Genomic DNA, 14180 nt, shown 5'->3' with positions numbered 1-14180 from the left:
GAGTTATCAACAGAAAAAAAGTTAAAACAGTATTAGATATATGAGAGTAAGGATTTTGATACCTTTCAACGGTTTACGTTATTATTAGGCTTAATTCAATAACATATGGAACAGCAAAAGTAATGACACACTCCCTAAATATTTCTGTCAATCATAGAAACTTATAGGATCTGAGTTCGGTATACAGAACAATAAAAAGCAATTACATTTGTATCTATTTTTTGTAAATGATCCAAAACAAAATAAATCAGCAATGATTTAAAAACCATATCAGTCTGTTAGAAGGAGTTATATGTTAGTGATATTTTTTATGTTATTATTGTAAGTTTGAATTTGAGAATAACGTGCATATTTAAAAAGGTACAAAAATCACAGTAATTTCTTATATCAAGAGTTAAACAACCCACAAAACAGAATAACAGTGCAAACGTAGTTACAATTTATAACATTATTATAATAAGCATACATAGAAACAGAAGAAAGAGCTCATCACAAGTTCGCAATGAACAGAATTGCCGCATCCAGACATACTAATTCCTCAGATTCAGAGACAGATACCAACAACGTAACGATGGTGATAACTCGAAACAAAGTTAATAAAAAGATTGTACCTATAAAGTTGTGTTTTCTTTTATATATAGTATCTGTAACTAAAAAATAACGTTTCTATGTTTCATGACATGATGAATAAATATCCCTTTGCCCGAGGGTTCAACAGGAAAGGAAAATACGATCAAAGGGTTAAATAATTTTCTGCGAATTCCCAAGCCAATTAGATAATTACAGAGAAAACAAGGATGAGAGCAATACTGCGACACTCCTCTGTTAAAACACTGTATCGTTCTCTTAATTAATATTTCAATAACAAAAAGAAGAGGTATTTCTAATGTAATTACTTGGATTCTTTGAACACTATTTTTAAAAACATTGAAATAAATTTAAAAAAACAGGGAGCTTTTTTCTCATAACCTCAAGTCATGTTAAACGCCATATATGTATACAACGGTTACAATAGTTAAACACTTTTTGCTACAAAAATTAAGTTTTTTTTTTTTTTTAAAACCTAGCGCAAATAATTAGCGGTAACACAAAGCGCTTCCTTCCAAAATTCCAAACCTTAGTAGGTCCGACTTGTAGTTACATATAAATAGTAACATATAAATGTTTCAAAATTCCACCTGTACTATATTGGCTTTCATATAGCTAATAAATATATATATATTTCGTTACTGAATATTCGCATTTACTGTAATATACGGTCACTCTCAACATTTTTGGTGTGTTTACATCACCAATCTTTATTCACCGACATATAAAAGACTAACGGAGTTAATTGTTAGTGGTTTCATTCAATTATGTCTTGTCGAAATATTCAATAAGGTATGTCTGGATACTTTGTTGCATTATTAATGTTTCCATCATACACAACCACAACAATATAGATACGTACAGTAGTATCGGGTTTTCCCGTAAAGCTGTAACAAATGTTACACCAAGAACGATTATAGTGTATATTTTCCATTAGAACTATAGAGAATGTAATGAAAATGACATGTGTGCCACGATGAGCTGTAAAGTCTATTGTGTTTGGGGACAGCCCAGGGCTAAAAGTCCGCTAAGGGTGAAATTACACCATGCATTTATCTCCAGCATAAACAGTGTGAGACTACAACTGCAAGATTAAAGACAATCACATTCATAATGGTTTAGATCTATTGATTGTGCGCTGATTCCAAACAACAGGCAGTTACAGAGTAAAGCGACAATGCAGTGTGCAGGAAATAATAATACATAGGATAAAGATTGTGTTTGCAGCAAATCTCCTGTTGCTCAGTTGCCCCGGAATAGGGTGAGAGACATTTTCATAAAGTATTAGTAAAAGGAGTAGATGGTCTCTTACCTGCATGTCTTCTATGCTGTGGTGAGAAAGTGCATGCATAGACAGGGCACTCTCTGCCAGGCTGTGCCCACCATCTCCCAACCCGGACAGGAGACGGGAAACCCCCCCATAGTCCCTTCGTGGGTCCAGACCGAGCCCCCTGTGAGCCTGAGAGAGCAGCCCGGCCTCTTCCTGTCGGCTCCTCTGTGTGTGCCATGCCGTCTGCTGGTGGATGGGGTTGATACCGGTGTAGGGGTCTCCCAGGTGGGGGTAGCCAGGTTCCTGACTCTGGGAGTAAGACAAGGGAGGTTGAGGATACGGAGGTGGGAAGTATGGAGGCTGGAAGTCAGAGACTGGGGTGTGACAGAGTGGGGGAGCCGATGAGTATGCCCCTTGGTTGAGTGAGGAGAGCTGGGACAGGCGACCACCACTGGCTGCTCCATTCAGGTCAGAGCGGTCCTGCAAAACACCAAGGAACAGGGTTAGGCTACCATACCAATACTAGATGTATCCCTGAGCACATGAGCTGACACTTTAGTACTCACAGACAGTTCATACTGCCTATCCTAGGTTTTTCTAGTTCCACTCTGTGTGACTACATGGTGTCTATTCTAACCACACTTACTTTTACAGATGATTTCAGATTCACTATTCGACTTGCTCGATTCTCTGCTCGCTATCCATGTAGCCAGCAGGATCAGACACCCTCCTGATACTACTAGTTCATGGTCACTGAGCAGCACCTTCAGGTCTGAGTGCCAGCTTCTTCCAAAATGCCCCCCTCTTCCACAAGACTCGCAATTGTCCACAGAAAAATGACAGTATTGCATAGCAACAATAAGAAAAAAAGCATAGGATGCTGCCAGCTGGCTGGGCATGTACTGTAAATAAATATGTAGAACGTTTCCTATATTATGACAGCCAAATTCTAGGGGAAACCACCTGCACCCCTTCCCAACACTCACCATAGCAGAGTACGCGTGGACTAACATGTGTGCAGTGGGTTACTCGCAGGATCCGATAGGAAATAGTGACGATGGCACACAAATAGGAATAAATGAATGTGGATAGTTATTAGTCCAAATCAGAGACAGGGTGTCATATCCATGGGGGAGTCCAGCACACACCAGGGAATGGAAAGCTGCAGCGATTACCGATGTTAGACTGTCCCTGTGTCCTCTTGTACCTCAATACCTTTTCCTTCGCTTTCCTTCTCCCTCTCTCTCTCTGAGCCTCAGGCATCTCCATGGACTCTAGATATAGGCGCGGGGGCGCGCGGGGGAGTCGGGAGCGCGCGTTAAAGAGACAGATCACAAACTCTCTGGTTCCCCCCCCTGTTGATTGCAAATGTGAAATTAGAAAACATCTTTATTTACACTTAAATGGGGTCTGTGGCAAAGGAAAAGGAGTAATTAAACCAATGATCTGTGTTTATGTACTGTGGATTCTATATGCATAATAATGTTGCTGATAATGATTGTCACTGATAACAGCACTTACACAGCTGACACACTATGATAAATCTGGAATACTAGTACAGATCGCATGTTACAATTTTAGTTTGATATTTTTCATCTACAAGCAGAAAAAGTAGTTAGACCGTGTTATAAGAGATTCCAAGGTGTAGTTATATTTTCTAAACAATATTAGAGCTACTGTAAGTAGTTATCATAGGTATATACTCTTCTACGGAGAATAAAGCTGGATCTGTGTGAGGAGTGTGGGGGGTCATACGCACTGAATATGCTGGTTGCAGGGTCCGTGGGTCTGTTTGACACAACCACAGGACAAACCACCACTTATATTTGGTTAGGGATCTGAAATAGACATAGAACAGTCAGAACACACAGCAATGCTTAGAAGAGGACGTTCACATAATAGTAAGTAGATTTCTCCAACATTTAGATTTTGCACTGACAACACAAGCAGGACTTTAATATATAGATTATGAATAATCTAGGCATAAATAACATGCCAGGAAATAGATTGAGCACAGTCACAAGACATGTCTAATATATACCTGAAGTATTTCTGTCTTTTTATAAAATAAAAACAAAAACAAAAAAAACACTGTGACCCAGTCATGTACACTTGGGTGAGATACAGTTAAACAATATGCTCCCACTAAAGTCTCAACAGACAACATAGTCGTTCTGATACAGGCGTATCATTTACCACCACATAGGTAAAAGGAATAATAGATAAAACGTCTTATGCTGGGCATACACTCTACAATTATCTGTCAGATATCTGTCTAATCTGTCTGGTGGGAAGGAAAATCTGGTCTGTTTTCTAGAGTTTGGGAGCAAATTTCTATTGTTATGTGCTCCCATACATAACCAGGTTTTCATTCCAACCAGCCAGATTGGACAGATATCTGACAGATAATTGCATAGTGTATGCCTAGAATAAGGTGGGTACACACCTGAACGACTTGTAATTGGACAGATTTTACATCCAATTTGCCTTGAGTCCAGAACATACGATATTGAGAGTACACACTGTCCAATATTGCATATGTCCAAATAATATATTGTACTGTATGATAGTATACGATTTATCGCTACTCCTGTACACACTACAACAATCACTGGCAACATATGATGTCACAATTGGCCAAATCAGACTGCTATATCACCTGGTCATCCGGTTGGCTGTACACACTACCCGATTGACACCTAATCGCATGCGATATCTTCCGGTTGGCCGTGCAGCACGGGTGACTGGAAGACATTGCCTACGACCTGTGGGAGCACGCAATAGTGCCTGCACATTAGCCAATATGCGCGATTTGTCATGCCGATACGGCAAATTGTGCTGATTTTGGCCAAGTGTGTAGCTGGCCTTACACAGCCATAGCATATACCACCATATACTATAGGCAGAATGGATGTCTTCAACAACGACAAGAAATACCACCATATAGACAAAACACCTCACACAGCCACAGAACATACCACCCTTAACTGTAGACAGTATGTCTGACACAGCCACAGGACATGCCACCATATAGATAAAAGGACTGACACAGCCACAGGACATGCCACCATAGAGACAAAAAGACTGATACAGCCATTGGACATACCACCATATACTATAGGCAGGTTGTCTGACATACAGTAGCCACAGGACTTCTGACACAGCCACAGGACATACCACCATATACTATAGACAGGTTGTCTGACACAGCCACGGGACATGTCACCATATAGGCAAAAGGACTGACACAGCTACATGGTATGTCCTATACCACCATATAGACAGCAGGTTTGACACACAGAAGGTATTACACAGTCATGGGACACACCACTACATAGACAGGAGGTTGGACACAGCAAAATAAAAAATCACCTTACAAATTGGATAGTGGCCGGAGCAAAACACTGAACATTTCATCATATAGCTTGGGTTTTGAATTCAGGATCTATACATTCTGGGCAAAAATAATTAAAGTGAATAATATGTGAAAAGTGCATTTATTTACATATAAAATTAGTAAACCTATATCCAATACAGACCTATTTAACACTTGCAGCTCTAGACTGAATACTGACCAAGAGTTGCTGACCAACCAGATAAAAACACATCAAATAAAGGTTGTATAACACATACATGTCGATATCAACCCTGAAAGTTTAGTTATTTAAAGGAATACAGAAAATCAGAGGGCAATAATATAAAGTAGAAAGGTCCTGACCATCAGTTCCTTTATAAGTAACAAAGTTAATCTAGACTCCCAATGTGCTGATAGTAGATGTTATTTATTCAGTCAGTTGTAGGCTTCTGGAATAGTACAATAAGTGGAGAAGTACAGTACACGTTGTGGAAGGTGAGCTAAATACACAGCTGTTGTAGAAAAATCCGTTACACATCTCTCCTCTCCCTCATGTATACAGTAAGTACTGTAACTATTAATGCCTCTGGCAGTACTTGCAGTAACACAAAGGGACATGTGGAACAGTCCTTTGAAATCTCTAGTTGTGTGTCCCGTGCATTTACCACTGTGTGATGGCCAGAGGGCAGACTTTATACTCAGTCACAAGTATTGTATACAGGGTGGTGGTTTCTGTTAAATACTGGATATACATTAGTGTACGGGCAGTTATGTTTCCAATCAGTAGAATATAAAATCTGTCTATATTTACCACATTTATTTACATACATATGCACAAAAATGCATTCAATATTGCAGTTAGCCAGGTTAACATATATTGCTGTATATGAAGACAATACATTTCATTTTAAATATATAATCAGGCATTTGTGAATTACTATCGCTATATACCCACACACACACACACATATATATATATATATATATATATATATATAATTTTAGTTTTTTCCTCAAAAGAAGAGTGAATAAAGAATCAATGTTAAAAAGTCAAAACAAGAGTTTTATTTCAGGTTGATAAGAAAGTTGAGGTTTGCCTTGTTATCACACTACTTACTTGTGCAAAACAATATAGTAGTTTTATTATTTTCCCTAATACTTAATGCAACATGTTTCTTGATACTTCTTTTAGTTAATTTGGTTGCTATGGGTTACAAGTTACAGCACCTGATGCTATTTGCCTGCATATCTTGCTGTTAGAAAGAGAATGTAAAACATCACTCTATTACTAATAATTCATTAGGAGTCTTTCATAGTCACATTAGCATGCCTAATGTTAATATTATCACTAAATAAAGTATTTGTGTGTGGAAAAGAACTTCATTTCCTCACATAAATGACCCTAATAACAAGATTTAAACGATATGCAAATTAAGTTAAAACCTCTATAGTCACATTACATAGAAAATAGTCAGGCCTCCATTTTATTATGTTATGATGTTATTAAGGTTAAGTGACGTAATGTAAACGTATTGTAAAATCATTGAAATTGTAAAATGAAGGGAAAAGTCTAAAAACAGTCCAAAACCTCAAGCAAATAAGGGGTAAAACACAAAAGGCAACGTGCAATTGACCATAATGGATTATTTTGTTTAAAAGCTTGTTCCAGCTTGTAAATCGGCTGCACATGGGGAGTTTCCATGAAAAATCACATCTGCACAATAAAATGTTAACTTATCCTTCTCTGGGAAAATATATACTGTAGGTGTAATATGTAAGTTTTGCATTAATAAAACATGATATAAGATGTAATGCAAAATGGGGGATTTGGCTGTATTTAATATTTAGTTATCAGCAAGTATTATCTTGTTTACATATTGTGTGTCGTATCAATCAGTAATATATTACTATGACTGCAATATGGGGAGAGAGGTCACACATCTCCCTCCCATTCATCCACTCTCCTCTGCCCTTCAGATCAGCTCTACAGGAGCATGGACAGGGAATACTTCACCTTTTAGTAATGTCATATATATCATACATGTGATCACCTCATCGGTATAATGCAAATGATGGTCCTAAACTAGTTTAGTTTAATAGACTATTTTTTATTCAATAAATCAAGGGTATTCCCATATCTGACAAATGCATTAATCAAACATTGATGCTTTGCAAAGCTAAATAAGTGTACTAAAGTTGTCCATACATGGCCCTTGGCAGTTTGCAATCATATTAAGACTATCCTTCTATAAATATTATCAGCAATAATTATCTCTTATCAAATACCAATCGCCTGGAAAATTAGCTTGGACAATGATCATAAGTGGGTTTTAGTGTGATCATTCAACCTGAATGCACGAGAAGCCCAAGTAATTTCTGGACTAATGACAATATTAAATTCATGGTGTGGTTTCTGATGGGTTGGGTCAGATATGCCTGTGAAATTGTACTGAAAAATGTCTTACTATATTCTGCAACTCTCAAAGTTGTGTGGGCAGGGCAGTTACAAGTAATAGGCAAAACATGGAGTTACATTGGGTACAACTAGGCTTGGGGGACTATTGGCAATAAATATGTGACTTCAATTAAAAGTGTGCCATCAGCAAGCTTGCTAGAGTCACTTAATGGAGATGACCATGTTTGTTCCTCTCTTTCAGATATGGTCACCCATGTTGAAAATTGGAGGTCCTATGGAACACCAAGGTTACCTAAATCTAAAGGGGTCTTATAATGTGGTGTTGTCTAAAGGCGGGACCTCACCATCTGCTATATGGGGTATTAGATTAGATGAATTCTACAAAAGAGAACTTCCTATCAAAGCTCACTGAAGAGGACTGGACATATTGTCCTTCGGTCTGAGATGCAGTGCATTCATTATCCCAGATCCAGGTGAAGGAAAGGTGCTGTTGAATCATCATTTACTATACAGTGGGGAGCAGATTATACTATGCAACCACTTTAAAGTAAATAGAAAAGACAAAAGAAGGACACCATTTAAACACCACAGTTTGGTTACATAATGATCATACACCAAAGGGGATGGGATACTTTTGGTATATTTGCCTTAGGAGATAAAACAAATTGTACAACCACTGTATTTGAACATACAGTTAATGTGGTCTATAGACCTGTGCCTGTTCTAAGCAACATCCATACTTGTCATTAGGGAAAACTGAAGAAACGGAATTGACTTTGAGATGCCCCACATGACAATTCATGATCATTGGTTGAAAAAGCATCACTATCCCATCACAAGATATTTTGATGTCAAACTTTCTAAGACATTGTCCTAAGGGAAGCACATACTACTAAGGAGACGGGCCACAGAGGTTTGGGTTGTATGTGATCTCATACTCTGGTCTTATATGAATTTATGAGATAAGGCAGTTCTTTTTTTAGTTATTTATGGAATGAGATCTACTGGATATTTATTTAAATCTTCTGCTACTTTCTTGCCATCCAACAATTTAGTAATGTAGGGCCACATATGAGTCCTGGCTCATTAATATTATCTTGTGCTCATCTCTTGTCTAAATTACATCAAGAAGACTAATAGCAATAATGCACTAGACCAGAGGTTCCCAAACTTTTTTGAATAATGACACCCTAGATTAACAGCATTGTTTTCACAGCACCCCTAAGTTTAAGTTTGTTATTGAGAGATACAGAAAAGAAATGTAGTAAAGTGAAGTAAATTGTGCTACCTGTCTTCTTTAGGGTCAGTTATGTGGTGGTGGACAGGTTTGCGCTTCTGTTTGTCCACATATTTACATTACATTGACCATAAATAATTTGATTTGGTGCTAGATCCATCAACTTGAGGCACCCTGCAAGTGTCCCGAGGCACCCCAGGATACCACGGTGCACAGTTTGGGAACCAAACTTCTAAGGTTTACATGGAATTCTTACATTTTAATATTTTTTTAAGTGGTGCCAATATTATATTATTCATTAGGGGCTATTTACCATTTATAAAGTTTTTCACCCAATAAATAATGAGTTAATTTGCAGTTGTACTCTCCAATTTATCAGACCGATTTAGCTAATTTTGCTTGTCTCGACAGTGAATTGGAAAAGAGGGTGTCCTGATGAAGCACATTATCCCAATGTGAAGCCTTTCGTCACTAGCATTATACAGCTTCCTATATGCTGTGCAGGAAGCTACTATGCATGTGTGGGTATCTGGCCACCCATGCGCATGGTGCATGTAGTACTGTAGCCCATAAGCTGTCTGAAGATGATGTTAGTTAATGTGGCCAAGCTCTGAAAAGCTAATGATTTGCCTGACTGCAGTGTCCAATGCGTATTATGAAGTCTAAAACTTGCAGCATTAGTGTGCCTAATGCAGAAGATATTGTCTATATTAGGCTTCTTAAATAGCCCTGATATTTAAATCATGAAAAATCGACTGTTTTCACATGATTTTCAGCTTCTTAAAAAGGTCTCTTTGAATTCTATTGCATTAAGGCCTGATTCAGAGATGTACGCAATGTCGATTTTTCCACAGATCAAATGATTATTTGCCATTGCGCATGTGTGTCAATTGCATTCGCAAAGTGAGTGACAGGTAGTCAAGGTTTGGGAGAGGTAACTGGGGGTGGCAAATGCAGGTGTGTCTGACCGTTTAAACTTCGTTTCATGGGTGTGCATAAATTAGGCATCACGATCTCCTTCGCAGCATGAGATCCCTCTACAAGAACTGCAGTGTTTGTGGCTGGTCAGACTTGCCACACGTGCTGCATGACTGCCTGATCTGCATCGACATTACCGATGTACGCTGTTGGACTGATATAAGATGGCAGCAGTGGGCGTCCCTATGCTTGGCTATGCTTTGGAAGTCATTAGCATATTTTAGTAACTGCGATCCGTGAGATAATGCAGTTGTGATTGCATTACGGTCTATCTCTGAATCAGACCCTCAGTGCATAACTACAATGCCTGCAACAGCACTACAAAACCGACTAATGTCCACCATTGGGATTTGACAAAGCAAGACCCAATAGCACCACATACCACAGCGAACAGTATATGGCCAGATGAAGGTGCTGTGCTCAAAATGTTACACACACCAGGGAACCAATAAACAGTTTGAAACTGCCTCAAAACAAAATTAATATTTACCATATCTGGATAAAATCTAGAAAACAAGAACACATAATGGGCCTGATTCAGAGGTGGATGCAGTGACGATGTCGGATGCAAGCAGTCGATGTTTTTAGTCTGTGCATGTGTCCGAGTTACACTGCGCATGTGTCCCGATGGTTACCGCACAAAGATGAAGACTTATGCAAATTTGGTGGGCGTTTCTGGGTGGTAACAGGGCTTGTCTAGCCAGACACGGGCATGCCACGGTCAGCGACTGCATCTAAGGACAGAGTTGCACTGACTCAGGCAGCCGTGTTCAGATGGAGATTCTGCACCTGCAAGCTCTGTTGGCGCGTCTTAATACGCACAGCTGCAGATTAGCACCACAGCCGGTGGGCGTCTCAGTAGGAAGTCCATTGGCTGCAGGTTTATCATAAAGACGTAGTCACGGCTGCTGCACTCTGGATCAGGCCCAACATGAGAACCTCATATAACTAGGCACACAGCTTTCTAGAAATAAATCAATATGACAAGCACAAGTTTAATAAAATGAGCTCTAGATGGGAAATAAAAGTTGAAAGTGCACAGGAATACTTTATAACCCAGGACATGACTATACAAGATTGTGGAGAGGTGCCCCGGATATCACACCTGAGGGGAATAAAGCAGTGTTCTAGAACTGATCACTATTGTTCTGAGAAACACATTACCTATTCAGCATAATGATGGCAGCTCATCATTGTTCTACAAAATTAAGGTATTTAAACATAGAGGTAACAGAACCTATAATAAAAACTCAGTAAATATAGTGCTAATATTATATAAAGAATAACAACCACTTATTGTTACAGTGCTGTTACTGCACAGTGATTATGGGGTCTATTTACTAAGCTGTGTTAGGAGATAAAGGGAATGGTGATAAGGTACCAGCCAATCAGCTCCTAACTGCCATGTCACAAGCTGTGTTTGAAAAATGACAGGTAGGAGCTGATTGGCTGGTACCTTATCACCGTTCACTTTATCTCCTAACACAGCTTAGTAAATAGACCCCTATATATCTGTCAGTTGTATTTACACTGAGATCAGGTTTTACAGTTTAAAAAAACATATATCACATCTGTTGGTTTGCCATTGGGTACAGTTAATGAGTGTGAGCAGTGGGAAATATTTGATTGTGTTACAAATTCAAAGACATGGGGTAGTGCACTTGTAAGATGGAGAAAGTGGGTTAGTTGCTTCTAATAGAAAGTTCAAACACTTAAAGAGTTACTAAACTCAAGAATAGATGTTTTAAAGAACATTAGGGAGATCAACACAATCTATTTGTCCTGTTCCCAGACACGGACTAGCTAAAATAAGCAAACTTAAAGATAGGAGGTCTGCTGTGCATAGTTAAAAAAAGTGGTTTGGCCGTCATTTAAAATATTAGGTCACATAAACTATAGGATGTACTGTAGATCAGGGGCTTCTTAGAAGTTCCAGTGTCAAACATTCTTAGCAGTTCAGAAACTATTTGTGACTTTCAATTACAGTGAGTGTATATTAACTTCATATAAAGTACATCTGAAATTATTATTTAATTTATTTAATTCATGGTATTTTTTTTAAAGTCATGTAGGCTATCTTGGGGGATCCACTAAGTAGCCTTTAGCAAAATGTTATGTTGGACCCCTTATTATCCTAGGGAATAATGTTACACAGGAACATTTTCCAATGCCTTTTCCCTGTGTATATACCATCTTCGCAATGGAAAAGAGTAAATCTTGGTTAAGGTGACAATTTGTAATTGTTGGTCATTATAGGAAGTAGATTTGTTATATGGAACACCACAATATATAGCTGGGAGTTTAGAAGGATTGGTGCTATACTCATTGGCATATAATTTCCTCTATGACCACTCTTAGGGTTGAAGGGTGTAGTGATTATTTAGATAGTTGTTTATTACTATATCTAGAAAAGGGGGCCTTTACTATTTCTGTGAGGCGATACACTGAGAAATGTAACCGGCTATTAATGTATTACCACTAAAACTGTGCTATGGTTTATCATTTGCAGCTACAGATACATTGCATACAAACCAGAGCCACAGAGTTATAACATGAATACACAATATATAAAATTAAGATTTTCAACATAATCTGGAAGAACTATAATAACTGTGAATCAGATACTTTTCCATAAATATGAGGAATTTGGATTAAAATCTGTGGCTGTAATAAACAAACAGAACCATTTAAAAACATTGGTTGATGTAAATTTCTTCCAAACGAGAAATGTTTAATCAATAGGTAATGAATAATAGACAAGGTAGCTGATCTCACATTTACTCATTGTGTCTACAAGTGTTTGAGTGTGACTTTAATGCTTCTAAAATAATAAAAGAATTCTTAAAATGTCTCCTATCAAAGGCAGGCACAGAGCAAGAGGAGGGTGATTATAGGTGTCCCTCCTCTACTATTAATAATATAAGAAGCAAAAAATGTACAAGAAATATGCACAATAACTTGCCACGATTCTTCTCTAGAGGAAATTGTGATTTGAACTCTTTATCCATAACCGGAAAACACATATACATATATATAATCCAAGTAATAGACGGCACACCACCGCCATCTATTCTGGATTATATTACTCCTTTATTCTGGTACCTGGAGTTGTGGTGAGTGCCCACTTTCTTCATACTTTACAAAATATATATATATATATATATATATATATTTGTGTAAACAGCGAAGTTGGAATAGCTGGTCAAAACCCTGTGTTTGCCCCTCCACTGGTATTGTTCTGTGTTGGAGCTGTGTCTCTCTCCCTAGTCATTTGTACAGAGCTAAGACACAATTGGCTTTCAAGACTAATTCACTGTGATGTGTGATAGGCATTAACAAACACAGCCCACATTACATTTAATTTCATCCCAGCAATTCCCCCTGCAGCTAGATTTGGCTTCATTTTCATTTTGCTACAAATTCCCACAACTCTACTCCCTTTGATTTCCAGGTTTAATTAACAATGCTCATTAAAATTAATTTTATTCCTATGTTTTAATATCGCTGTAGCACCTGTCTATTGACGGAGGGTTGCTAGTTTCTATTTAAACTCTCCCTGTTAGCAGCATGGCAAGATTGGGAGTTCTTAAATGTTTCTCGGTCTTGTTAGTTAGACTATTAACCATGGCTGTCATTGAACAGTGGTGCCTATTGAATAGGAACTTGTATTTTGTACAAATCAGTTTCATTTGAAGAACATTTGCCATGCTAAAATGGACAGTTATTTTACACTTAAATCTTAAAACCATAAAAAAGAAAGTACAGGGACTATCTGTGAGTGACTGTCTTTGTGTTCTCCATCTGTGCAAAATTTGCAGTAATACTTTCACAAATTCCAATTAAACACAAATTCGCACAATCACAGGGTAATCAAAGTGTTGGTGCATAGAGTTGCATTTTTCTCTATGTTGGATTTCTCTCTAAATTCTCTAAATCTCAGCAATGGCCCCTGCTTCAGAGTTGGGAGCAAAGCAAAAACAAAAAGAGAGCAACTTTGCTCCTGGAACGAACCATGTAGCACTGCAAGGGGTGAAAATACATGTATTGTTTTTGTAGACATGGTAAATACCGGCTGCTTTTGCATGGTGCCCACAAATACTGGACATCTTTATTTTTGCACTGCAATTTAGAGATTAGCTAGGACACGTTTCTCCCATGTCATAATGTCTCTGTACATTGTTTATCTGTCCCACCTGCAGTGCAACATGGTTTTACCAAGGTACAAATGTGCTCCTTTATTTTGCTTTGCTCCCAACTCTGAATCAACTCCTATGACTTCATGGCACAGGCTTATAATTGAGGAGTGGATCACATAGCACAGTACTGGTTTTGCCAA

The 14180-nt window shown here is 38.1% G+C and overlaps 1 protein-coding gene across 1 annotated transcript in view; it reads right to left on the bottom strand.

Annotated features, from left to right (window-relative positions):
• Positions 1–3090, bottom strand: part of TFAP2E (transcription factor AP-2 epsilon) — a 33933-nt gene extending 30843 nt beyond the window's left edge. Inside the window, exons 1-2 of the mRNA XM_088460249.1 lie at positions 2845–3090; positions 1901–2338 (exon numbers count right to left, since the gene is read on the bottom strand). Coding sequence (XP_088316375.1) covers positions 1901–2338; positions 2845–2871 — 465 coding nt within the window. The 5' untranslated portion in view covers positions 2872–3090. The remainder of the gene's footprint in view (positions 1–1900; positions 2339–2844) is intronic.
• Between the last annotated feature and the right edge of the window lie 11090 nt (positions 3091–14180).

This window comes from Taudactylus pleione, unplaced genomic scaffold, assembly GCF_031769625.1.
Source record: "Taudactylus pleione unplaced genomic scaffold, aTauple2 ptg000007l, whole genome shotgun sequence".
Taxonomy (NCBI): Eukaryota; Metazoa; Chordata; class Amphibia; order Anura; family Myobatrachidae; genus Taudactylus; species Taudactylus pleione.
Note: the sequence above shows the minus strand (reverse complement) of the source record. Positions and strands in the feature narration are given on the sequence as shown.